The sequence below is a fragment of the Physcomitrium patens genome, chromosome 20 (genome assembly GCF_059467195.1).
Source record: "Physcomitrium patens ecotype Gransden chromosome 20, ASM5946719v1, whole genome shotgun sequence".
Classification (NCBI taxonomy): Eukaryota; Viridiplantae; Streptophyta; class Bryopsida; order Funariales; family Funariaceae; genus Physcomitrium; species Physcomitrium patens.
Window position 1 is genome coordinate 9,093,250 of NC_143429.1, and position 24,665 is coordinate 9,117,914.

Below are 24,665 nucleotides of genomic sequence, written 5' to 3' on the forward strand. Positions count from 1 at the left end.
ATTCGCAAGCCTTGTGCAAAGCATAATGGGAAACCTTGGAGGTGCAATAGCACGCAGTAGTAATGAGTTGCTAAGTGGCATGATCCCCCCCCCCCCCAAAAGCCTAATTCAGTTTGTTTTTTTTGCATTTCAGGGCTCTAGATGTTCCAGCTGGCCGTTGGAAACTTCACCTCTGCTAACAATCATTCGGTTCACTTACCCATGTAACTGATGAAGATTTCGCAAGCTGGAGTTGCCGTTTTGAATAATCCTGAAGCCTTATTTCAATCTGCCCCTGTTTTATTTTATTTTATTTTATTTCTTCTGCATTCCGAGTTTGTGCCACCTGAGCATCTGACAAGTGAAACGTGTGCGACTCCCCCGCAACATCTGGATGCATCCATGACGTGCCTGCCGGAGTAAGAGTGTTCCGGAATCGCCAGACGTTCGTTGCTTGATTAATTGGCGAACACAGCTCAAAATTGCACAATCAGCGCTTCAGCAGAGCTGATCAACACAAATTCATCCTTCAATATCGGAATTTCTTCACACAACCTTTCTAAAAGACAGTTCAGAAAAGCGCATGACTAAGTTTAAAAAAAAAAGGTGGAAAAAGCCGAAGCAAATTTCGATAGAAGAGCAGTCGTTCGGAAGTGAACCCACAAAGTTCACATTTGGTGCATCGTAGAGGTTACTTTTGGTGGAGAGTGGTAAGGTTCCGATGTATCGAAATAAAATCAGGGGGCTGGTGACAGGCTAATTGGGTTCACAAGTTTATTTGCCACAATCCAATCTGGCGTGGAAATGCAAAGACAGCGTGTACGCTGATGTGAGATTGCACTAACTTCCGAGACGAAATGGCCCTTTATACCCCTGACATGGCCCTCACAAAGTTCAAGAGCAGATTTTGAAGCCTAAGACGGTGACGGAGTGTGGTCAGAACCACGGAAAAGGCCTTGATCTTTTGGATACACGACGGAAGTGTGTCATACACCAGAACTAAAAAAACAAAATTCGTTTATTCTCGTCCACCGACGGTCGGAATCAGATCTTGGCAAAGGGGTCGGAATGGCGGCGAGTGTGAAATGGGGTTTTCGTTGTCCACTTCCATCGTTGAGCATTAAGTGCCGAGCTTTTGTTGCGTCTTCTTCGTCAAGATACCACCCTTCATTCTTTCATAAGTCCGAGGATCCGCTCAGCCCTAGTCATTCTGCTACCGAGTAGCAAACTCGTCACCCCCCCCCCCACGTCTGCTCTCCGAGCCTCTCGTCACTTCTTTGAGTTCTCTGCTCGAGTTTGTGCTCTTTCTCCAGACGTTTTGTAAAGCATCGACGAATTTTAATAAGCCTTCCAGTCTTGTTGTAGCGCATCTGCTGGCTCCTATTTTGGATTTGGTAGCTTCTCACAGTTTTTTTAATTTTCGTGTTTTATTTTACTAGATTTTTTTATATAAAAATCAACTGTTTAAAATCTTTGATTCTTTAGATTCTGGAGCCGACAAGTTGATACTAGTTGGCACCCTGTGGTTGAAGAAGTTTGTCGAGATTAGTGTAGGGCAAGGTGTGTCACATAAGTCAAGGATTACAGCTTCAGTTGGTTCGCATAGCATTATTTTCGCTGCACACTGCCAATAGACGCTTCGGTCCATCTTTGTCCTTGTCCAAATTTTTATTCCTGCTTAAAAAGCATGTGTGTCACATTTCGCATGTGCTTGAGCGTTGATTGTATGTCCTAACAGACTATCGAGAGAGTCTCTTGTCCTTACAACCCGTTTTCTTGTCTTCTGTTTAGCTGATTTGTTTTGTAAGTAGTTGAAACCGGACTAGAGGATAGATGGCGCACAAGGAAGGATCATCGTTATTTGCCAGCCTTGGCGCGGTGTTGAATTTGCCCTTCTCGCTGCACCGGAGCCACGCCAATAACGTGGCATTCAAGCGGCATCCCTTGTTGCAGGAATTCGACACTCGACTTAGGGATCGGTTGGACTCGTTGAAACCTGCTGGTGATGAAAAAGGGTTCTTGAGTATCGATTGGTTTCTTCAGGCCATGTCGGTTGTACTGGCGACCCACGCCAACGTTGAGTCTCTTATCCCGGAGTCTCATCTCACTCTATCCCTTCAGCGAGACGACAAGTGGATCGATGAATACCTTGATGATAGCGCGAAGTTACTCGATGTTTGCAACGTGCTCAAGGAAGGGATTTCTGACGTGGAGCACTACCAGATGTTGGTGCAGCTCGCCTTGCACAATCTCGACAATAAGGAAATTTCTGGTGAATTGAAATACTCGCGAGCGCGGAATGCCTTGACGGAATGCAAGGAAGCTATTAAGAAGAAAGACACAGAGTACAGGCAAGGGTTTCCCAAGTCTAAGCTGGAGAATTGCAGTTCCATGTTGAGAACCATGGGGGAGAAGCTCGTGAATCCGAAGGGCCAAGAAGCCATGAAAGGTAATGGCTTTTTGAATGCGATCTATGGAGCCAAGGTCACGACAATTCTCTTGTGCGGATTGCTTGTCACTGCCCTGGCCTGTAAGCCGAAGCGGCCTCTGACGAGCCTTAGTGTGGCAAGCCACTACAAGTGGTCAGCATCTTTAACTACCTTGCAACAACGTGTAAAGGAGGAGACAGACAAAAGGAAAAACAAGGGTTCCATTGCATTGCTCCGCGAACTCGATAGCGTCGACGCCTCCGTACGACGCCTGCATGAAATCTTGGATCGACATCTGAACGGAAGAGCCTTCCCATTGTCGCGGGAGCAATCGCAGGAGCTGGCCCAAGAGGTAGAATTTTTGCGAAAGCATTCTTCGGATCTTGGGCAAGGGCTGACACCATTGGAAGTTCAAGTGAATGAACTCTTCAAGACGCTGATTGCCAGCCGGCTGGCTCTGCTCGACATCATCAGCAGCGCAAGGACTTGAAAGGAGGTGTTATGGAATATAGTTAAAATTTCGAGCGTCCACCTACCGTCACGCACAACCACACGTCCTCGAGTTTCCATTGCAGCAGTTTTAGGAAAGAGCCGAAGATTTCTCGATTATGTGTAATCTCAACTGCTGTTCAGTTGAGATTCCTGGAAGATTTGCGGTTTGCGGTTTGCGCACTGGAGGCAGAAGCTGAGGATTGGTGCTAAGCAAGTGATGGGTTGTGCGGCCGGTCGGAGTTGTTAACCGACTATATCGGATTTTCCTGCGGTACACTGGCAGAAAGTGAAGCAGGCGGCGACGCTAAAGACCACTGTTCCTGTTCGACAGGATGACTTCGTGTACTGTGAAGATACGCGGATGCAGGACATTGTGGACAAGGAGGTGAAGTTGCTGTCGTTCAATTTGTACAGTAAAATATCGTAGCGCGTGAAATAAGAAGCTTACCAGGCGGCGTAGGAGAGAGTGATCCCCAGTCCAGCGTATGCCCCGAAAACCTACAAGAAGTTGATTGTCATGGAGCACTCGGGGAAGTTCTGAGGTGGTGCCATGCTCGTCATTGGTATCCAGCGGCGGCTTGCTGTTGAGTATGTCAATTCGACCCTGCTAGATGCATTTTCAGTCGGATGAAAAGCTCTTGGAGGAGTTGGAGCCCGCAGCACAGTATGTTGTGCTTATGTATGTAGATAGTAGGTTCGACCTGGCGTAGGTTTCTGAGGCTAGTAGGATCTCTGAGAAGGAGATATAAGTTTTGCTGCGAATCGACCCTGACGGAGATTCCCAGGTGTACCCTTATGTTACAATCTGGAATAAGAATTCGAATGCTGAGCAGTTAGATGACCACGTCTACTATCGCGGTGGCCTGTAAATGACTTTGCCATTGCATGCTTGGTGAGCTTCAAGACAGGAAGTCAAGAAGTGCTGTTATTTTTGATATTGTGAATCACAGCTGACGATGCTTATTTCTAGCGACTTTTGCCATCCAACTTCTTTCATTTGCGTGGTTGTGTAACAACTTACATCTTGAAAGTTCGGTAGTATATCCTGAATAGGTCTATCATCAGACCCATTTGTTAAGCAACGTGTAACTTGGCGCCTCTTACTATTGAGCAGTTGCAGTTGTGTACACGCAGTGTAATTGTGTAAATGATAGTCAGTTGAAGAAACTGCATTCAATGTCGCATCGAGAGGGAAATTTTCCAAACTGAGTGACTTGTGTTTAATCTGCACCCGTGGAATTATCTGGTTTTTGGTTGGGAACTTGTACAACTTGTAAGTATCGTGTTTCAATTAAAGTAATTACACTGGATCGAATGTTAAATTCAATTCTACTCATGTCTATGTCCGTAGTAATTACTCCCGAATCCAAGGAGATTAGATCATTTTTGTGAAGACTTCGCCTCCTGGTTGTATGGAGACTTTGACCACTCTACATGAGCTTAATCCTTAGCTTCATCTTGTGGCTGTAAGTCTTGAGCCTGGACAGAAGGTGATGACAAGTTTTACCGTCCAGATTGCATGTATTCCTGTGTATATGTTCAGAGAATTACCTTATAATGCATCAAAATATATGCTTCCATAAATTCAACTGCATGCAACCCAATCCATCTCAATTCTTTCTGGTGTGACCCTCAAATTGCCCTTCAAGGCTAGAATTTTTTCTGTTTTTCGTAGCCATTTTGCTTGTCACGATTGACGAAAGCGGAGGTGCCAAATCGTTTCTGAACCCGAAATGTGGAACTCTTAGTTTACCACAATTGCAGTTGTAGAATACAGAAAGGATTTCAGATCTAGTTGTATATATCTTGGTGGAACTTGTTTGTTACTCCAACAATTCGCCGCTGCCTGAAGTTCCTCGTGGGTGGTTTGTGTGTTTTCACCGACTGGGTGTACAGCAACAACCACACTACTGGAATTAGTATCAACTGTTGCAAGAGACGCAAGGCTGTGATAATGCGACACAGACAACTTAGATCACAAGGCAACCCTAAATTATCTGAAAACCAAGCTTCGAGGTGGATGACAGTTTTTCCAACTTCGTTAGCCTGAACTGCTGAGAACATCACTGAGAAACCACAAATCCAACAACAGAGATGGCTCTTACCGATGGCCTTAGAGGGTGCATGGAAACCTTCCTTGGAGTTCCATCGGTGGATGATTCTTTAAATCTAGTTGCAGCTGGTGCTGACTGAATGGAAGTTTGGTTCTGGGAAATTAGAGAAGGTGTAGTGATTGTCCGATTCATTGCTCTTGCTGATATCGCAGCCAGTTTCCAGTCCAGCCTTTCCAAAGATGCCAGAATACTCCGCTCTTGATCATTGGAGCTGCTCATGCTGTAATTCTCCTTATCACCAAGAGAGTCATGTAATCTGCAAGGCTGACCTTGCCTGTTCTGGGACACATGCTGCTTTACGGCCTTTGGAGGAGATTGTCCAGGCTGCGAGTTTTCAACTTGAAGCAATGCGTTAGAAGAGTACAAACCATGCTGCTTTGGGTATTTCAGTCGTGCCTCTTCTCTCAAATCCCTGCACCCAATATTCAGATACTTCGACATTTTCTCCGTGCTCATGACAGAGCAGTTTCCATGTTCTCTCATGTTTTCTGCCCTGCTACAATGCAGGATATCCCCATTCGTCGAATGAAGGCTTGACTTTAGTTGCCCTCGAGGGCTCTCGCTTACTTTTCCTTGACCTTCACCTGTCTGCAACAAAACGCGCCTTGTGTGCGTTTGTTGATCATGCAAACCTTTCGTTAGTTTGGCCTTTTCAGGATATGACTTAGCGGGTAACGTCGATCCCATAGGCTGGAGAGGGGTGGTGATTGTGCAGGGAAAAGGTGACACAACAGTAGAATCCACCGGCCGATCATTCTTCAAATGAAGGCATCCTGGATCATCTGTGGATTCCTTTTGTCTTCCTTGCTGCCCTGCTTCATGCTTCCAAGGAGTCTCCCCTACTCCTCCGTGAAATTTTCTCCTTGATGCCACGTCTTCGAAGATATTCATCATTGTGGAATCATCTGTTCCATCAGTAGCGCACTGTGCGGTGGTCGGTTCGTCCTCTTTAAAGTTATCTTTCTTGGATGCATGCTCGACTGTCTTCTCTCCCCTAATTTTCTCATCCTGGATGGATTCCCTTTTGTCATCGTGACTGGTGTTTACTTTCGTGTAAAACACATGCTGTCTCGTTTTCACTTCAATTACACTCCGCCCATTGTGGCCATCATCTGGTTTTGAACTCATCGCGTTTGAATCCTCTGTAGAATTCACTTCAACTTTTCCGCGTTGGTGGATATGGCTCTGATTCCTGCGTGCCATCGCTAACATGCTTCTGTAGTCTAGGGGCGCCATCTTTAAATCCTCGAGACGAGATTGAGCAGCGATGACTTCAGCAAGTAGTCTTTCTGTCTCACATTCACTATCCAGGGATGTGGTAATTTCTTCGTCACATCTCCATGCCTTTTTCTCACAATTTTTTGTTGGTGATAGAAGGGGTGGAGTGTGGCATTCGTCCAGAATACATGACTCGAAGTCCTTGTCTTCCTGCCAAGTTTCGATGGTTGCTGTATACCTTGGAGGAAGATTAGAACGGGTTGACATAATTCGTTGAACAGAACACGAGTTGGAGGAAGCCTTTGTAGTGCTAATGGTTTTATTTTGAGCTTCTTGGAACAGTGCATCTCTGCCAGAGCAAGATGTCATATCCAGACTTCCGCTCTCCATTTGAGGATCTGAGGTAGGTTTCCTAATCTCAGGTTTGAACGATGCGTTCTCAGATGAAACTGATGCCGAAGCCTGTTCTTCTGATGTGACAACATTTGGTATTGTTGGTATAAAAGAAGGCTGTTCTGACAAACCCATGTCGCTAGTTGGTTGAGGGAACTGATGCTCCTTGCAGTCTGAATTAAATGCAACGTCGAAAGGGTCATCCGCATGATCCATGTCCTCGTCCCAGGACAATGTTTCCGTGTCGAGAGAATGATCCGTCATGCTCTTGACTGTTGAATGTGTTGTGACCATCAGCGTTGGCTGATATCCATCTGACGTTGGTGCTAAAACTGCCGTTTCCACCTTCGTGGTTGGGACTGCTGTTGAGTTGAAGGCTCCATGTGGCATGTTTCTCTCGCTTGGCGCATGGAGAAAAGTTCTTGCAGTGTCTGTTACCGGGCCAAAAGATTTCTGGTTGTCTCTGTTTGTTTTAAGACATGACTTGAGAGCAGGGTTGACCACTTCCAGATCAGACGTGGGAGCTCTTGGTGGCAATAATCTGTTGTCTGTTCTAAGACCACTGAATAAATGATCTCTGTAAACTGTAGGTTCGATTCGGATGAGGTCTGTGCCATCATCAGTTTGGGATTTTTCTGACTCATTTGCAAACTCAAGAATCTCATTTTTCAGGTTTTTAAAAACATTCTGCAAAGAGTTGAGATACATGTCCACGCGTTTATCACCCAATTCTGGTTGCATCCCATTGTCGTAGAACTCAAACTCTTTTCTCCTGAGGCACGTAAACAGAACTTGGTCGGATCCTGGCAGTGACGAGGACTCCAATAATTTGAACAAAGAAGCAAAGACGTAGACTAAAAAGTCACATTTATTTTTCTTTCTAACGCAAGTTTTAAGTGAAACACTCGTCGGTCGATAATGAAGAAATACTTTCAATATAAGAGAATGGATTTTTTTTCGAAGTGAGGTGCTTCTTGATGAGAATCGCTAGTCAGGAACCTAGCAAATTGCACGGCTGTGCCTATGAAAACTAGAGGCTTCTGTTTTTTGCTAGATCAAATTCAAAGAATTAAAGTGGAAAACTGAAACTAAGTTGCATTGGCGCACACGAAAAGGGAGGTAGTGCTTACGATGGGCGAGTTTGATAACCTGCATTTGTATGGTTCGTATCCTTCGCCTCCGAAAGAATGCTCTTGGCTGGCAGCTGGCTATGATTTTCTGTTCTCAAGGCTGCAACAGCAATTTCCTTCTCCTTCAACTTCATGAGAGTTTCGAAATCGCTTCGCAAGGAAGCTGACCAAGGAGGTCGCCCATATATTCCCTCCGTGTTGTGCCGTCGCATCTTTCTGAATTGATCTGGATGCTTGGTATGGGGGTTACCAATCGAGCGCATGTACGCATTCAGGCGATTACGCTCGTTCTTTCGACGCTCAAGGATCTGCTTAGCTCGCTGTAAGCTCTCTTGCTCTCTTAGCATCGTTAATTCCTGAAATTTCCTGCAAGGTATATCATGTAGTTTCAAAGAATAATTGGACCTACTTTCAGCTTAGTAAATCTATATCAGGAAATTGTTCTCTTACTCCGGAGGTGAATTGAAAACTCTACCATAATCACCAATTGCTTTTAAAGCATGTTTTGAGTTTGGTTATCAAATCATGATTGGCATACTCTGTGAATTAGCTGTGGAAAAGCACAGTGCATCGTCCAGTAGCCTAAAAGAGCAGAGCGCTAAGATCGTCAACTACAGGTTATCCTCTGTTCTGACCCTTAACAGTTCCTACATTTACGGATGGCTAGGTCGCGGAGAATTGTGTGAAGTGAGTGTAGAGTAATTGTTTCTGTATCCACTTGGTGGTTAGCACCGTTGGAATTGTTCTAACCAGTAACCTTTGAGCTATTTTTCCTCATGAAAATGTTTCTTTTAAAAGTGAACAGTAATAACTTTGGGGAAGGACTGGCACCTTTGTCTCAATGAAGTTACTTTCGCATTAGTGACTCGCCGTCGTTCCATACTTGACCTTAAAGCAGCCAGAAATCCTCCTTTTCCTTTCTCGCATCCCATTGTGACTGACAATGAGTAGTCCTTAACCGATGCAAATTCCGTGCGACAGATACGAGACTCTTTTTTTGAGCTCTTTTCGCAATCGAGAGAGAAGGGTACTGATGGCAAAGTGAAGCCTAACTATCATCTTGAACTGACACACGCCTACATTGGGGCAAATGGTAAAGCAAGGAAAGACATCGAACAAAGCGGACTGGGAATTTTGGAGCGATTGAACTTAACAACAGAGGGGAGTAAGGCTTTAATAAAGAAGTCTTGCGAGGGGCTGCTGGAACAAAGCCTGCATTTGATCGAGCAAAACATGAATCCAATCATTACAGAAAAAATTGAAGCAGAGATGCTGAAGGGCACATTGATAAGTCTCACAGGCAATTGCCAGACGGGACATCGCGTAGCCATGCCTCATGTGTTGAAGGTTGCTCATCAAATGATAAACCGTTGTGAAGTCCTGGAGTGTAAGTCCATCATTCATGGAAAACTTTTCTACTATTTACAAACAACTCAAGCAAGACAAGTTGTACTGCATCAGTAATGGATTTGACAGAAGAGGTGCAAGAGTTGGCTCCATAAGCGCGCAGGGAGAGGCGGCAGAAGCTCGAGAGGAGTCGGAAGACAATGCGTGGTAATCAAAGTTCAGAGGAATTCAGTTTTAACCCTCCTCCGACTGGTTCTTCTGCCCTATTCTGGGCACCAGACTCTGAACCAGGACTCCGAATGGGGATGTGGACCTCATTTAGGGTTTGGCACTGCGAGAATATTCGACTGTGGTATCTTCCCGATGGTGGATGTTGCAGTGATTCCGAGGGGGATCGCAACCGGCGAAAAGTAGAAGCATATTCTGCTATATTTCACGAAGTGCCTTGTTGAGAGAATCTTGCTGTTACAATGTGGGGCCTCCTTCCTGAGCGCTTCGAATTGGGAGACTCCTGTGCTGGAGTTAGACGCTCTTAGTTGCAACAACATTTTTGCATCTGTAGGCAGGAGTATGGTCTGCCATTTGGTCATCTATTGCTAGTGCGTTTGTATTTCTATAGGAAATTTCTGGTACGACAACGGACTTAGAAGGACCAGTTTGTGTCAGAGGAACCCAAACGAATACCACTGATCCAGTTGAGTGAAGCTTCAATTTGATGTTGGAGCGTTCACTTTTAGTGGGGGCTAGGATACGAAATTTGTGCCCAACATGCGGAACAAGATGACAATTTGGGTATAGTCTACTGCAGAGCATTCTTTGCATGTCCTGCGGAACACTGACGGATTTCAACGTGGTTCAGAGGCTTAATGAAGTATAACCGACTGTCAAGTGCATGCAGGCAATTCAACAAAAATGGCGCTGTCTCCAGAGTACTGATACTACCTCTTCAGTCAACTACATTCTGTTGAAAATGCTAGTCTCTGAAAGTGATTTAATTTGAAGAAGGGGGTTGCAACCAGAAGACAATGTTGACAAAACAATGCATTTAAAACAATTTAATGATTTAAATCTTTTTTAAAACTATATACATAGATAGATTATGAATAAGATGTAGACGTTATTAGGAGTAACTGGTTAACCTGCATTGATTTGAGTAAACTGACTGCATAGGCCTCAATTCTGTAGACATTTTGAGATTTTTCGTAATTAAGAATTGCTCCTGCGCAGAGTTACTGAAACTGGAAGTGTAGAATCCTCGAGCCCTTCATCCATCACTATTGCATCACGTGCTCACAAGGACTTTGATCGTGTGAGTCACCCCAAAAAATCACAATATGCTACAGAATATTTTCTACATTCGCCCGTTGGCGAGAGATTTTTCCAAGCTCCCATTGACGTACCCAGAAAGGTAACTGCGTTTCAATTGCTGAACAAAGTATGTTTCTTGGTCCCTGTATAACTTGGACTTGTCGAATATGTAGTTCGTTATCTTGAATCGTTCCACTATTTGTGCTCTTGCTGTAATTGTATGTTAGCTGTTTGGGTCGTTACAGGACATGAAAGACGCAGCCTTGTTAGGTAATTTTCATGACCAAAACAACAAGCATGTTAGACCTTCATTACAGAATGGTACACTTCACTCTGGAGTATCTTTGCTCAATATGATGCATTTGCCTACATTCTTTTGATATGTAGTTTAATGGTTGTCATGTACAGACGCATACAAAATGGCAGACATTAGCATTTGCATTCCGAACACTTGGCATTGTTTATGGGGATCTGGGAACATCGCCATTGTATGTTTATCCTTCTATCATATCTGCTGAAACGCCCAATGAAGATGACTATCTGGGAATTTTGAGTTGCATTTTCTGGACCTTAACATTGATTGGTGTTATTAAGTACACTTTGATAGTTTTGTGGGCTGATGACCATGGAGAAGGTGATGTTTGCTGTTTCTTGACACTAATCTCTCAATCCTATCATTGGATCTATATACAAATACTATATTCTGACATCTTTCTACTTGAAATGTCTATCTCATTTCGACCCCTGTGCATCCACCATTCTTATTGCTGTCAAAGTTAAAATAGCTAATAAGGACTGCTTACGATCAATGTGAGCAGGAGGGACTTTTGCTATGTACTCCTTAATATGCCAGCACACAGACGTTGGAGGGCAAACAAGAAAAATCAGTAAGTTCTCTGCGAATGCTGACAGCCAATTGTCTCATTTCCACAATGGTTTGGAAGATAAAGAACATAGCAAAGTGAGAGAATGGCTAGAGCGCAACAAGTGTGCACAAGAAGTGCTCTTGTTCGTTGTCATGCTAGGGACATGCATGTTGATTGGTGATGGAATACTCACTCCTGCCATCTCGGGTGAGAAGCTGCTCTTGTAAACCTTTAAGTTACATCATTTTGTTTTCTGGTAAAGCCTGAATAATTCATTTTTCTCTACAAGCCCTTCATGCATTCAATTTTTTTGCAACCAGGTCTTGCGAAGACATGAGGTTTGCCAATTGTTTGGTCTTTGGATGCAGTATTATCAGCTATTGGAGGAATTCGAGCTGAAGTGCCAAGCATATCTCAAAGTAAGCACATCTTCATGAATGATCACCAATATGAAGTATGATTCGTACTCCCAATTTATCCAATCGTTAAACATTATCATGTTTTTCTGCGGCTGCAGTAGATTACTTTGGTCTAAGTTTTTAATGTAAAGAGTTTTTCTAATTTTGTTGTGCTTCTTCATCAATACGATGGGCATATTATTTGAAAATAGACGCTTGCATATCCTCTGCATGAGGTCTATGTCGTGTTTAAATTCAGGTTCCATAAACCGACACCTGAATTACTTTCTTGTGTCTTTGACAATCCTTCCGCTTGAGTACCATGACTGTATATATAGCCACGGACAAGCATGCTGCTTTTTAACTACACACTGTTTATTTATTCTCTTTTCAGAATTCCTTATTCATTTTCAGCAAATTGTATCACCCTGCAACACGCACTTAGTTGAAATATCTTGCTCACAGATGTGGTAGTGTGGGTGTCGGCTGTCGTATTGGTAGTGCTGTTCTGCTGTCAAAGTTATGGAACCAACAAGGTTGCGTTCCTATTTTCACCTATTATGGCGACATGGTTATTGACGACCCCTATGGTGGGAATGTACAACATCATAATACATTACCCAACTGTTTTCAAGGCATTTTCCCCAGCCTTTATCTATAGATTCTTTCAGAAAAACGGAAAGCAAGGTTGGCACATGCTTGGAGGCATCGTGCTTTGTATTACAGGTGTGTTATAATGAACCGTTTTATGTCCTGTTTTATTCCTGCGCAACTACATAACAGCGTGCTCATTACATGTTTTAATGCAATGATTAACTCTTGCATTGCATTTAGGAATAAGATGGACTTTTACAGCCGATGGCTGAAAGTATTAATTTGGTATACGATGTGTTGCCAACAGCAGCGTGCAGTATATATATATATATATATATATATATATATAGATATATATATTGATGCATTCGCCGAAACGTAATATTTCGCAAAATTAATGTGCTACCTTTCTTTTTTGCTGTCCTTCTATGCTGCTATGCTTTGGTATGACACTTTCAGGATCAGAATTATTATAAATCAATTAGATACGAAGTTTGTATGTTCCAGTAACCTAAAGTAATGGTCTTTCTTTGTGCTCTGTTGCTCATTGAAACATTTGGATTTGAAAATGGTTACACTTGCTCTTGATCGTTCACAATTAATCAGTGCATTGTTAATCGTATCTCCAAGTCACACAAGACTGATGGTGATTGTTTAGCAAGCAGGTTGTGAAGCCATGTTTGCAGACTTGGGCCATTTCAACAGGCTTTCCATTCAAGTGAGCAGATCCTTGTCATTCCTCTTAATTGAGCTAAATTTTTCCATGTTAACATTCATCAACTACTTCAATCAGATTTATGAACCACCTAGTTATTTTAGTGTAGAATTGTGCTTCCACTACGTGTCTCTTTTAATGCCCTTCAGTGTACATTTTGAGACAAAGTTGGTAATGTTACTGAACCTATCCTTAGTCAATATTTGCAGTTGGCTTTCTCCTTTTTAGTGTATCCATCCGTGCTCCTTACTTATGCTGGGCAAACAGCATATCTCATAAACCACCCCGAGAACTATTTAGAGGGATTCTTCAAAATGGTACCGGAGCCTGTCTTCTGGCCCATGTTCGTTGTAGCCACATTGGCAGCAATTGTAGCAAGCCAGGGGCTCATTACAGCCACGTTCTCTGTTATCAAGCAGTCTGTAGCTCTTGATTATTTCCCACCGGTGAAGATTGTCCACACTTCGGAGTATTCTGAAGGCCAAGTCTATTCCCCTGAAGTCAACTATGGGTTGATGGTATTATGCCTTGCTGTGGTGTTTGGATTCAGAAGTGCAACAACGATCGGCAATGCTTTCGGTAAATGAATTCAGCTCTCAAACAGGGTCAAACATAGACGTAGATATTAAAGACATCAAAACTTGTCCAATACATCTTTTAGATTTTCTCAAAGACTTCATGCACCCATTATGTTCCTTCATTGTGTGTGGTGGCTGTTCTCTGCACATTTTAACCTTCACATCAGAGGGAAAGGTGTGTTCAGAGATTTCACATGAGCATGTATGGTGAATCATGTTTTCTCCTTGTGGGCTCGCCTTGTATTGCAAATCTTTTAATAACTTTCAAGTTGGAGCTTGTCAAGTGAGCAGTTCGAACTGACAGATCATCCATAACCTTGACCTGATGTCAGTTTTTGTTACATTTACAGGTGTTGCGGTGGTTTGTGTTATGATTATCACAACATGTTTAATGGCCATCGTCATGCTCGTGATTTGGAATACCAACTGGCTCTTTGTTTCTGTTTTTTTTACCGTGTTCATATTTGTTGAAGGGTGTTACTTCTCTGTAGTAATCACGAAAATTCCTCAAGGTGGTTGGCTCCCCTTTATTATATCCATTCTGTTTACTTTAATTATGACGTCTTGGAATTATGGACGTCGAAAGAAGTTTGAGTATGAAATGAAAAACAAGCTCAGTAAGAAAACTTTGGGTGAGCTTTTATCCAGAATTGGAGACCATCGTGTTCCTGGCGTCTGCTTCTTTTACACTGATATATTTCATGGCATCCCTCCTATCGTCAAACACTACGTGCAGAACGTTCGGACCCTGCATCAGGTACCTATCCGTTGCTAACTACGCTGCTTTGACTCTGTATGCTATCTACAGTGCAGGTTGACTATTTGACTGTAAGCTACCTTTCAGTAGCTTAATCTCCATGTTTATTTCTCTCCGGACAGGTTATAATCTTCACAACAGTCCGGCATATTCCAATCAAGACCGTGCTGGCCGCTGAGAGATTTCTTGTTGGACGAATTGGGTTCACAGGTGTTTATCATTGTGTTGCTCGCTATGGTTACATGGATCTATTAAGTTCTGAAACAACGTACTTCTTAGATCAGGTACTCAACTTATTTTATCTCTAATGCTCATCAGTTGCAAATCTTTTGTACACACACTTCATTTGTCGATGCATTTGGGGACGTTTAAGGGCTATCTTTGCTGAGCTGAATTAAATGAGAGCATCTTAAATTGTGATATTAGATGACTCAGCATTAAATAGTTTATCATTATGTGAACCACAGCTTGATCACCACCTGCCAGAACCACCGATATCACTACTTATTTCTCTCGGGTCTATCAATTCCTGCAGGTGACGCAATGCTTAACAAAGCATATTGGCTCTGCCTTAGATTTCTCTGATAACCCTGATGAAGTCGGACAAGAAGATGAAAGAGCTAGGGAAATACAGATGATTGTAAATGCAAAAGCAGCTGGAGCAGTCTATGTACTTGGGCGGTCCGAGTTCAAGGTTGATAACAACACATCCTATCTGGACAGAATAGTTGCAGGGATCTTTTACCCTTTTCTGAACAGCATTTGCCGGTCCCCTGTATCATCCTTGCACATACCGCCCGCGAACTTCCTTGAATTAGGCATGTACTACGACCTCCTATGATTTATCCTCTCCATTCAGCTCCCCTTCGCCATCGAAAGGCGGCAGTATGGGGTCACTCTTTGCCATCGTTGCAGTAGGTAGTGCTGCAGCTTTGGCTCTATATAGTTCCTATTCATGGGGCCTCGGCACTACATCACAATCGAGGTCCTACTTCAAAATCATGTGACAATGGCTCACGTATTCTTCACGTTCCTATCATACAGCGGATCGACATAAAAATGTTAATTCTTGCATTTCATGCAAATGTGTGAGGCCACCAATTGTGATTGATGTTGATGCATATCTTGATTAGATGTTAGAACTTACCTCTTCCCTTCAAATTGATCTGGAATACCTAAGACCAAACAGTTTTCGAGGTCTTTCAAATCTTCGATCTGAAAGATTTACGGTATGCCATGAATTTTCAGAGGATGTTGCTTTATACTGACACATGGCAAACACGTTATGTTTATTTCAAGTCCTGGCAGTCAATTGTTCCTTAGTGGTGGTAGTTGAGTACCTAGTACTAAGCAGAAAAATGGTCAATAGAGACTTTGGCGGCTGCCCTCTGAGAGAGTATAAAAGTATATAATTAGACTCTTATTTATGAGAGATTTATGGTTTATTAAACTTTTGTTCCAGATACTCTGAGTTTAGCTTTATACTAAGAAATGAACTCAAATACCCCATAGTTTGGATGGCACATCCTTAAATTTGATTAAATATGGCAAACATGAGATGACACTTAGAATTGGAGATTGATGTCTATGCAGATATGACAATTCTTTCTCATGGTATTCTGCAGTATTCATGTTGACAGTCTTGAAACAAAGATTGTGCGTAAGATTGATTTGTTGCTATCTCTAGGATTGTGATATACTTCCGTGTTTTCTGAATTATACAGGTTATTTCGAGGACACTTAACATGAGACCTCAGCAATATTAAGCAAAGAATCACAGTTTTGGAAATGTAATTTTGCCAAACATGATCACATCATGTCTTACCTTAAAGTGTAAACATTCACTCATATGCAATTATGGCTGTTTCTTCAAAAAAATTACACCGCATAAGACTTTTAGGGTGTGTTTTGCACAAAGATGGGCAAAGCAGGCTTCATTCATACCAGTCAATGGTAAGCAAGGTAAAGGAGTACAAAACCCCAATAGGTTTTGTATTGTTCCACAACCTCACAATGGGTATCCATTGAATTCCATCAGTTACAGTGAAATCTAGCCCTTTGTTGGCACATTCTGGCTCATACAGCAGCTTTGTGCCTCACCACCTAATGCTCGACTCCAAGCATCTGGACAATCAGTACACTAAATACTAAATACCAATCAGCATCTGGACATCCATACAGTTTCATAGGCAGATTTGAGGGTACTGAACCCAAACATCTCAAGCCATTGCGCACAATCACAGAACCAGGTAGATTGTTGAGCACTTTGGCTGAGAAACTGATCATTCATCAATTACTCTACCGTAACAACGCCACATATCTAGTTGGCTGCTGACTCACTTTCTCTCCATTGTCACTAAAACTGTGGGGGAAGCTAACCTGAAACCTATACACTATATGAAACTGCAATTATATACATAGGATCATTGAGGCGGCAGGGGTGTAAAACTGAAGTGGCGAAGCTCTCCTCTGGTAGACTCATAACCGTCGTTACTAGCGCCGCATGATATTAGCAACTTGCTTCAACAAAGTCATTTTCCCCATCAATTATCAGCACTCGAAGTCACACTAACTAGGAATTGAATCTGCAATTCCTCAGTATCGATGTTATTAATTAACCACTTGTAACTCCGTAGTTGAATGAGAATATTACACTGGTCCAGGATTAGAGTGATCAGAAGACATACTCGTCTCACTCTGAGACCTGGAGTAGAACCGTTTGAACGGTGTTGTCGGTGCAGTGCCACTCGGATCCAGGCTTTTCCCTTCAGTATTTGCGTTGTCACTTGTCGCTTTCATATTTGAAGCCGATCCACGAATAGTGCGAACGCTTCGCATCACACGTACTGGTGAAGCGGGTGATGAAGGTGTGTCCGGAATGGAATTCCCGGAGTCGGATTGTTCAGCACAGTTGAGAAGCGACGGCCCATCTGTTAAAGAATTTGCTCCATTTTTGCATGATCCTGATCCATTGTTGGTTTGCCGGTAAAATGTACCTGGGAGGCTGGAACGTCCTAGTTTCGAAGCCCAGTTGAGGCTGGTCCCAGGGGATGAGGGGGCAGCAGGAACGTCGGCTGAAAGGTCTGCTTGTGTCCGAAGAAACTCCATAGCGTGGGTCATTTTCTCTATAGAATCGGGGGAGGAGGGATTAGTGAGCGGTAAATCATTCAATGAGCCCTGAAGGCCAAGTACCCTCAGCTGCTTGCCAAGAGTTAAGATGGTACGTTGGCACTCGGCTAATGCAGCTGCTGCGATCTCCTTCTCCTTCCGTTCACTTCTGGCTGTGTCGTCTTCAACCACAGCAGGTTGCAAATTATTCTCGTCTTCTCTGCTATTTATGCTTCTTCCTGATGAGTGTTCCATTCGTCCAACTCCCCTGATGCCAATGTTTCATGGTTTTCATCAGTCATGCTCAACTCTTCAGTGTAAAAGCGGGACAAAGGTTTAAGTTGACCTCTCCGACTGTGAGTATGAAAGTGTTTATTACCTATGGATTTGTTCTTGCATATCTTCAAGCTTTGAAACAACCTCCTGGTGTCGACGCCGCTCACCCTGCAACTCGACTTCTAAAGCGGCCACTTTATCTTGGAGCTGATGCATCTCAGCATCTGCAGCTCGCATGCTCACGGATAGGGCCAGATTCGGAGATGACAGCTCCAAGAGTTCTCGCTCTATCATATCATCCTCTTTCTCCACATTGTTGTAGGCAACCTGAATACATCAAGTAACCTAAGAATCCAATAAACAAGACGCCAACAAATGAAAATATTAACAAAAAGCACAAAAACATCGGTATTTCCGGGTGTCGGTTTGAGACTCCAGTTGAGTGATCACCTGTCGAGTTTGTAATTCCTTCACAAGAGTCTCAGATTCACCCAACCGCACCCTCAAGGATTCCACTCTGGCATTAGCCTCGACAAGATGTTGGTCCATTTCTGACAAATTATTGTCTAGCTCAGCCTTCTCCGTCCTCAATCGCTCAATCTCAGCTTCAAGCTGTGGAGACCGACCCGTTTCCACTTGAAGTTTCCACTGTAAATCCACCTGCTCTGCTCGTAATCTGCACAGCTCCTCTTCCAGCTGCGATATGGTCACTCTTGCAGACTCTAACTCCATGGATATGGCCAACCGTTCACGCCCTGACACATCCCTTTCTTTCCGCGTTTCTTCGTTGGCAGTAATGTGAATAATCAGAATGCAATCTAACGCGGCCATGAGCTCCATCACAAACTTCAAAACATCTGCACCACCTTCGAAGTACCCATTTGCAGCTTGAACCAGCCTGCTCATCGAAGCGTCCAATGCACCGTCTTGCCAACGCAGGGACGAGACAATAACATTATTGCTATCATTCGTAGCGACATGGTGCCCTAATGTAGGAGGAGCAGATTCAGTCCCAGTGGCTTGAGCAAGAGCTTCAGTGATGTGCACCAGCTTCCGAACCACCACACCAATCTCGTCATTGCCAGAAACAGAAGAGGTCTCTTTAGAATTTTCTGAGCCCTCCAACAACAAATCTAACCTGTCTTGCAAGTCAATAACCGACTGCTCATTAACCGCATTCCTGTTTTGAAAAAACAATGGCTGCTCCTCGGCCACAGAAAGCTTTTTACTAAGCTCGTGGCACATTTGTTTCGCTGCCTCAAGGTCCCGGTCCTTCACAGCTAGTACCTCCTCAAGCCTCACAATCCGGAGCTGATGACTAGATTCGTCAACAGCACCAAACACGATAAGTGCAGTCTCTACTGTATGCTCGGAGCCTGATATCGACAACGATTGAGGCTGCGAATTCGCCAACCGTTCCATTTCTTCGAAATCGTCCATGAGCTCAAAGTTGAGGGAAGTGTCACGTTTGGAGGCGAGTCCTTTCGGAGACGAATCACTCAAAGCTAATACATTCGATGGCCAATTCTCCGGTGATACTTTCTCCATCAGTGACACAGATTTTGAAGCTGCCCTCAGTGCCTCAACTTCTTCCTCCACAGATGAGAGACGGCTGGCAGTTTTCGCACACATGATGCGAGCGTTCTGTAGCTCATCGTTTCGCTTAGCAAGGGCTTCCTTGAGCATTCTTGTTTCTTCCTCTAGGTTGAGGATCTTCTCAACTGAAGCGTTGACCTCCAAGAATGCCTGCAAACTCTCTTGTGCAGCGGCCACTTGCGCCTGGTCCATTGCGCTTTGGCCTTTTCCTAAGGGTCTCCTGCGTGGACTCACTTTTCCAGGCTGATCTCTTCCGGAAGCATCCACGTCCTGCTTCACCCGTACCATCGCTGCGGAGCCTGTACACGACAAGAGTCTGTGAGGCAATGTACATCTGATATGGCTTGTATGGAAGTCGAACTCAAATCGAAAGGAATGACGTAGAGAAAGGTTGAGGGGATAGAGGCTCTACTTGGAAGCTTCTTGCGGAGCAGCGTACGAAGTCGGTTGCATTCGTCGTCGAGCTTGGTTACCTTCTTCATGACTTCCGCGTGTTGATTAGAAGCCAACTCTGCTGCTTCTCTTCCATGCTCCAGCTCTGACATACGAGTCTCAAGCTCCTTAGTTATCAGGTGGATATTACACTTGAGAGCAATGTTTTCTTTCTCCATTCCATTGAGCCGCACCTGAGGAATTTCCAAAGCTCAGGAAGCTGAAAGTTTGAACTGTGTCTTCATTGGATTCAGAGAGTCTAAATTCACTCAAGGAAACACGGAATCTCAACCGAGGATTGAAAAAGACGACGAGGGACTTCGGATCACGATTTCCCTTTCGAACACTTAGATAGTTCTAGTGGGAATTGCCTCTGACATTGTTTCGAATTGACAAGAGAAGACGAAGATGGTCTCTGCGCTTGGTAAAGAAAAGATGCACCGCATTGTATCGAGTGACTTACCTGAAGAACTTTCATCTCAGTCTCTGCACGGGCCCTTTTATCATTCACTTCTGCCAAAACCCTCGAACGCTCCTGCAAGGCATGAGTAAGAACTTTGTTCTCGGCTCGAGACTCAATGAGCTCGGCTCGCGTTTGCGCCACCATGTGCGACGCTTCCGTCAGTTTAGACTCCATTTCCAGCCGGAGCTTATCATACTCTTGCGTCTTCTTTACAATGGCTTCGTGGATGCGCTGCTCTTGCTCCTCACGCGCGCCACGAAGCTGCTTCATCACCTCTTTCAAGGCGCCATCTAGATGCTCCACACGGTCCTCGTTGGCCAGCTTCTGTTGCAAAGCGCACTCGAGCTGCAGCTTGAACGCCGCCGCATCGTTCTCTGCTCTCTCCCACCCTAAAAAAACCAGAACAGCAAAGAGTTCTCACTTTAACCACAACTCCAACTTACAGAACATCTACAACATGATCGCATGGAGGTTCATATTAGGATGAGAAAGCCGAGCTTACCAGTCACAGCCTCCTCAGCGACTTTGATGTGCTGCTTAACGAGGTTATCTTTCACAGTGATCTCCGCCAGTGCCTTGTTCAACTTCTCATTTATGGCCCTTTCTTTCTCGCTGTACTTTTCGTCAACTTCACGAAGAGTGTTGTCCATTTCTTCTTTCTGGCACCGGATTTGATCTTCGAGTATCCTGGCAACTTCCTGCAAATTGCGAAACTTTAGCTTAGAGACTGAACGAGAACAGCTAGAAAGTTCTGAGAAGTTTTTGCGTTCTTATTTTCGGACCAACGCCAATGCCTCAACAGATGTTTGAAGTTCATGTATTCTTGAGGAGCTGCAGCATTGCCAAGAGGTGAAACCAGAGGGAAAGAATGATGGGACACCTGCTCGTCGAAAAGTTTCACCGTAGGAGGAGAAGTGCCACCTTCCCCGAAGCCATTCTTCTTCTTCCACAGCCAACCCCGCGGCTTTTGCGCATCTTTAAAATCCATTTTTGATTCTTGCTAAGTTCTGTTTCCTAGCTCTGATTAATTTAACCTCTAGCAGCTGCAAGTACAGGAGAACAACATTCGTCGCTGTAGAAGAACCTGATCTGAGAGAAAATGCAAGACTTGTCCGTCATTGCATTTGATTACCGAACCCATATACTGGAATCCCCGCCCCGTCATATATCCTCATTTTCATTCCACGAATTCTTTAGTTCAGTGTCGGCGTCAGATACACCCTCTGCAACCCGAATATTAGTCAGCTGCTACACCTGAATGTGCGCTGCTAAATCCAATCTAGGTCATCTCTGCTTAAGCCAAGTTGATGGAAAACCTCGCAACCTCGCTTCGAATTCAAGGATGCCAGATTGCCAAAATTTATTTATTTATATATATATATATATATTTATTTATTTATTTATTCTACTTCCGAGATTTAAATACCCCAGCTGAGAAAGCCTACCCTGAATCCCCAGCTTACAATGTCAATGTTTAAGTGATTCGCTAGAGTTTTCAGATATGCTCTAGCGCATGCAGTTGCCAGCATGCACCTTGCGTCGGCGGCGCCCTAGGACTACTTGCTACAAGAAATTGGAAGTAAGGCACACCTTATGAAAGGAGATTAAAAATTATCGGCCATCGAATTCTAAGCTGCATGAACTCGCCGCCCAGGCCAAATCGCCACACGGCTCCACCTGAAGTCCAGATCTCGGGCTCCATTTCCCCAAGAACGCCAACAATCTACGCTGCCGCAGCCAAGCGGTTCAATCTGCTGCGCCCCTCGTCTGCGCTTCTGGATTGCAAGATCCCAGCCGCCACGAACTTTCTCCGCCTCGGAATTGATAGCATGATCACTGCCTAGGGAATTGTTCCTCTCCACAGAACTCTCATGAGAATCACACACTAAACATGCAGATTCAGCAGCCGCGTTGCGGTGATTCAACATTCATGCTAAGTTCAGGATTCGGAATCTAATGAAACCTCCGCCTGTCCTGGCGGCGGCCTGCCCGTGTACACGCGAGGGGTCTAGAGGAAACTTCAAAATCTACTCAAATTCCACAAGACGGGCCTCCCAGGATAAGCCTTCCTCAATGCAGCACCCATCCCACAAACGCCGCCACCATGTAAAAACTCCCAAAACGAGGTCCAAACTCAGAGGAGCCGGCAGCAGCTTCACCTTCGCCAATCTCATACCCAAGCGACACAAATCCACATGGGAAGCTCAATCCAAACACCCGCATCCAAAAACTCTAAATTCTCTCCTCTGCAAGGATGCACCCCCCCCCCCCCCCCCCACTCGCTCGCTATCACCAATAACTCTTCACAAACCATCCAGCGAATCCCTACAATCACACAGTGCACTCAGGTGCAGAAGCTACACCTCTTCCTCTCTGTCTCTGTCTCTTTCCGCACTCTCCCCACTTCAATCTAGAACAATCAACTCCCTTGCAGACACAAGCATCATGGTGAGGTCCAGAACAGAGAAGTGGAAGTGGTGTGTGATAATGATGCAAGCCACTTGAGACAAATGCAGAGTGCAAATCTACAACGTGCAAAGCAGAGACAGATGATGACGATGATAATGAAGAAGAAGATTTGAGACAAAGAGGAGAAGCAGGAGGAAGCGGGGAAGCAAAGAGAGTGTAGATCATGAGCAACAGCGGAGTATGTTGAGAAATGGAGGCTAAAGAAGCAAAGGGAGTGAGGAGTGTGGAATGGGAGAGTGTTTTCTGCTCCAGCCTCATCCATCCCCCCACTCCCCTCTTTCTAGTCAACGACGTCCCCTGGTCATCTATTATTCCTCATCCATCCGTCCATGCATTCATCCATTCCCTTACTCTGCTCCAGCTAAGTAGGAACTCCTTTTATCCGCCTTTTCTCCCTTCTCTGAGATTTTCTGTTTGTCTTTGGTAATCATGCTGCCCCCCTTTTGAACAAAGATAATGATTCCAACTTTTAATTGTGGGCTTGGTGAATGAATAAGCCCAATGTTTAGGGTAGGAATGCATGTCATTGGCAAGCAAGCATTGGCAAGCAAGCAAGCTTTGCTTTGCTTGCAACCTCTGGAATCTTTGAAGACCACCGTACTGGAAAAGATTTCATTCATAAGTGAAAAACCCACTTGTTATTGTGCTTTTTTATTGTGTAAATGCTTGCAATTTCCATACACCAACCCAGCACATGAGTGGAATGGGTGTATTCAACCATGGTTGACCCAGTTTCCAAGCTCCCAATGCACTCCAATATGCCTGTTTTTCCCAGTTTCAGATCCTCTTCTGAGGTAGTAGCAAAGCCAGTATGTAGACACCCCTGGTGTTGTTGCATTTTCTGCAGTGTACCAGCCTCCCAAGTGAGATCCATCTTCTGAGCACACACACACACACCCCATTCCTTAGAATCTGCTGACTTGTCCGGAAGGGCATTTCAGTGCACAGCAGATGCTACTGCAATCATCACTCACACGTACATCAGACAGACTGACAGACAGGCTTGCCACATAATGCTTGCTAGCCCCAGAACAGTTTGTTTGGGTGGCCACTCTGTAAGTCAGCTGCAGCAGCAGAGAGCACGCACAATGAAGAAGGGCCAAGGATTAGCATGTTTGCATGTGCAGAGGCCTCAGAAAAGGCATATGGGGCCTCTTCCAAGGGGGGCATTCTTGCTGAGGCACCCATAAATGCTACTTTCCACACTCTCCATCAGTGCTGACCCCCCCCCCTTTCTGCTCAAAGGCAAAAACCTCTCTTTACTGTGTGAAGCCTTGCTACTGAATGGATGGTTTTAAAGTTTTTTATATTATTTTGTATATTTTTCTCATCTCTTTTCTTTCTTTAAATGTTCCTTTCTTTTAAAAGCATGTGTACCAGATATATTATGGTGATTGCTCTTGAGTGTTCAACTGTGGGTGATGGGACTGTGGAGGTTTTAGGGTTTTGAGGCCATGGTTTGAAGATGCATGCAACAGAAATAATAAAATACAAATAGTATGCAAGTGAAGGATGCAGCATAAATGATAATATAGTGATGTCAAAGGTGGAAGCATCTGAAGTGTCCTTGGTACTATTTGAAGTTTACAGATATAGCATCTGCATGGTGTATGGATGTCATGGTCACAAAAAAAAAAAAAAAAAAAAAAAAAAAACTAAGAGACATTTAAAACACTCTTACATATATTTTTACAATTCAAATTTTAAACAAACTAAGGTTTCTCAGGAGCATTCATGCTAAATTATGAGGACAATTTGCACCATCTGCATCTAGGTTTAATTGACTGTAAACAAAATGTGTTCAAAACTTGATTGGTTTATTTGCAAACAATAGATATGATTATCTCATCCTCATGTAGTTTAGCAAAATCTATTAAAAGTAAAGTGAATGTAGACAAGTAGATCTTTTGGATGCAGTAATCTTTCCTTCACAGAGAGAGAGAGAGAGAGAGAGATTCAATATTTCACCATCAAGGTATGTAGACGATAACTAACCTCCTCCC

General features: G+C 44.0%; 4 protein-coding genes across 12 annotated transcripts; 2 read left to right on the forward strand and 2 right to left on the reverse strand.

The window, feature by feature from the left end:
• The first annotated feature begins 316 nt into the window (after positions 1 to 316).
• LOC112273370 (protein BPS1, chloroplastic) lies at positions 317 to 3,744 on the forward strand. Its single transcript, XM_024502054.3, has one exon. It carries the CDS (start codon positions 1,813 to 1,815, stop codon positions 2,896 to 2,898), a length of 1,086 nt encoding a protein of 361 aa, XP_024357822.1. The 5' UTR covers positions 317 to 1,812; the 3' UTR covers positions 2,899 to 3,744.
• A 403-nt stretch (positions 3,745 to 4,147) lies between these two features.
• On the reverse strand, positions 4,148 to 8,726 carry LOC112273197 (uncharacterized). Of its 3 annotated transcripts, none has more exons than XM_090245213.1 (4): positions 8,587 to 8,726; positions 7,756 to 8,111; positions 5,006 to 7,397; positions 4,148 to 4,784 (listed from the first exon to the last, which is right to left on the reverse strand). In XM_090245213.1, exons 2-4 carry the CDS (start codon positions 8,100 to 8,102, stop codon positions 4,692 to 4,694), a joined length of 2,832 nt encoding a protein of 943 aa, XP_090101339.1. In that variant the 5' UTR covers positions 8,103 to 8,111; positions 8,587 to 8,726; the 3' UTR covers positions 4,148 to 4,691. The 3 variants fall into 3 exon arrangements, with proteins under 3 accessions (XP_090101339.1, XP_073385254.1, XP_073385255.1); XM_073529153.2 differs by having other exon boundaries at positions 7,756 to 8,121; positions 8,587 to 8,721; XM_073529154.2 differs by lacking the exon at positions 8,587 to 8,726 and having other exon boundaries at positions 5,006 to 7,428; positions 7,756 to 7,896.
• A 630-nt stretch (positions 8,727 to 9,356) lies between these two features.
• Positions 9,357 to 15,894, forward strand: LOC112273368 (putative potassium transporter 17). 7 transcript variants are annotated; one of them, XM_024502045.3, is made up of 11 exons: positions 9,357 to 10,031; positions 10,330 to 10,510; positions 10,819 to 11,044; positions 11,229 to 11,483; positions 11,645 to 11,695; positions 12,140 to 12,400; positions 12,934 to 12,986; positions 13,193 to 13,562; positions 13,912 to 14,318; positions 14,441 to 14,602; positions 14,854 to 15,894. In XM_024502045.3, exons 1-11 carry the CDS (start codon positions 10,015 to 10,017, stop codon positions 15,157 to 15,159), a joined length of 2,289 nt encoding a protein of 762 aa, XP_024357813.1. In that variant the 5' UTR covers positions 9,357 to 10,014; the 3' UTR covers positions 15,160 to 15,894. The 7 variants fall into 7 exon arrangements, with proteins under 7 accessions (XP_024357813.1, XP_024357814.1, XP_024357815.1 ...); XM_024502046.3 differs by having other exon boundaries at positions 12,176 to 12,400; XM_024502047.3 differs by having other exon boundaries at positions 11,229 to 11,297.
• A 341-nt stretch (positions 15,895 to 16,235) lies between these two features.
• LOC112273366 (filament-like plant protein 7) lies at positions 16,236 to 21,925 on the reverse strand. Its single transcript, XM_024502043.3, has 8 exons — positions 21,784 to 21,925; positions 21,074 to 21,416; positions 20,696 to 20,891; positions 20,194 to 20,582; positions 19,711 to 19,924; positions 18,153 to 19,597; positions 17,806 to 18,029; positions 16,236 to 17,694 (listed from the first exon to the last, which is right to left on the reverse strand). The coding sequence occupies exons 2-8, from the start codon at positions 21,179 to 21,181 to the stop codon at positions 16,968 to 16,970; spliced, it is 3,303 nt and encodes a 1,100-aa protein (XP_024357811.1). The 5' UTR covers positions 21,182 to 21,416; positions 21,784 to 21,925; the 3' UTR covers positions 16,236 to 16,967.
• Positions 21,926 to 24,665: the final 2,740 nt, after the last annotated feature.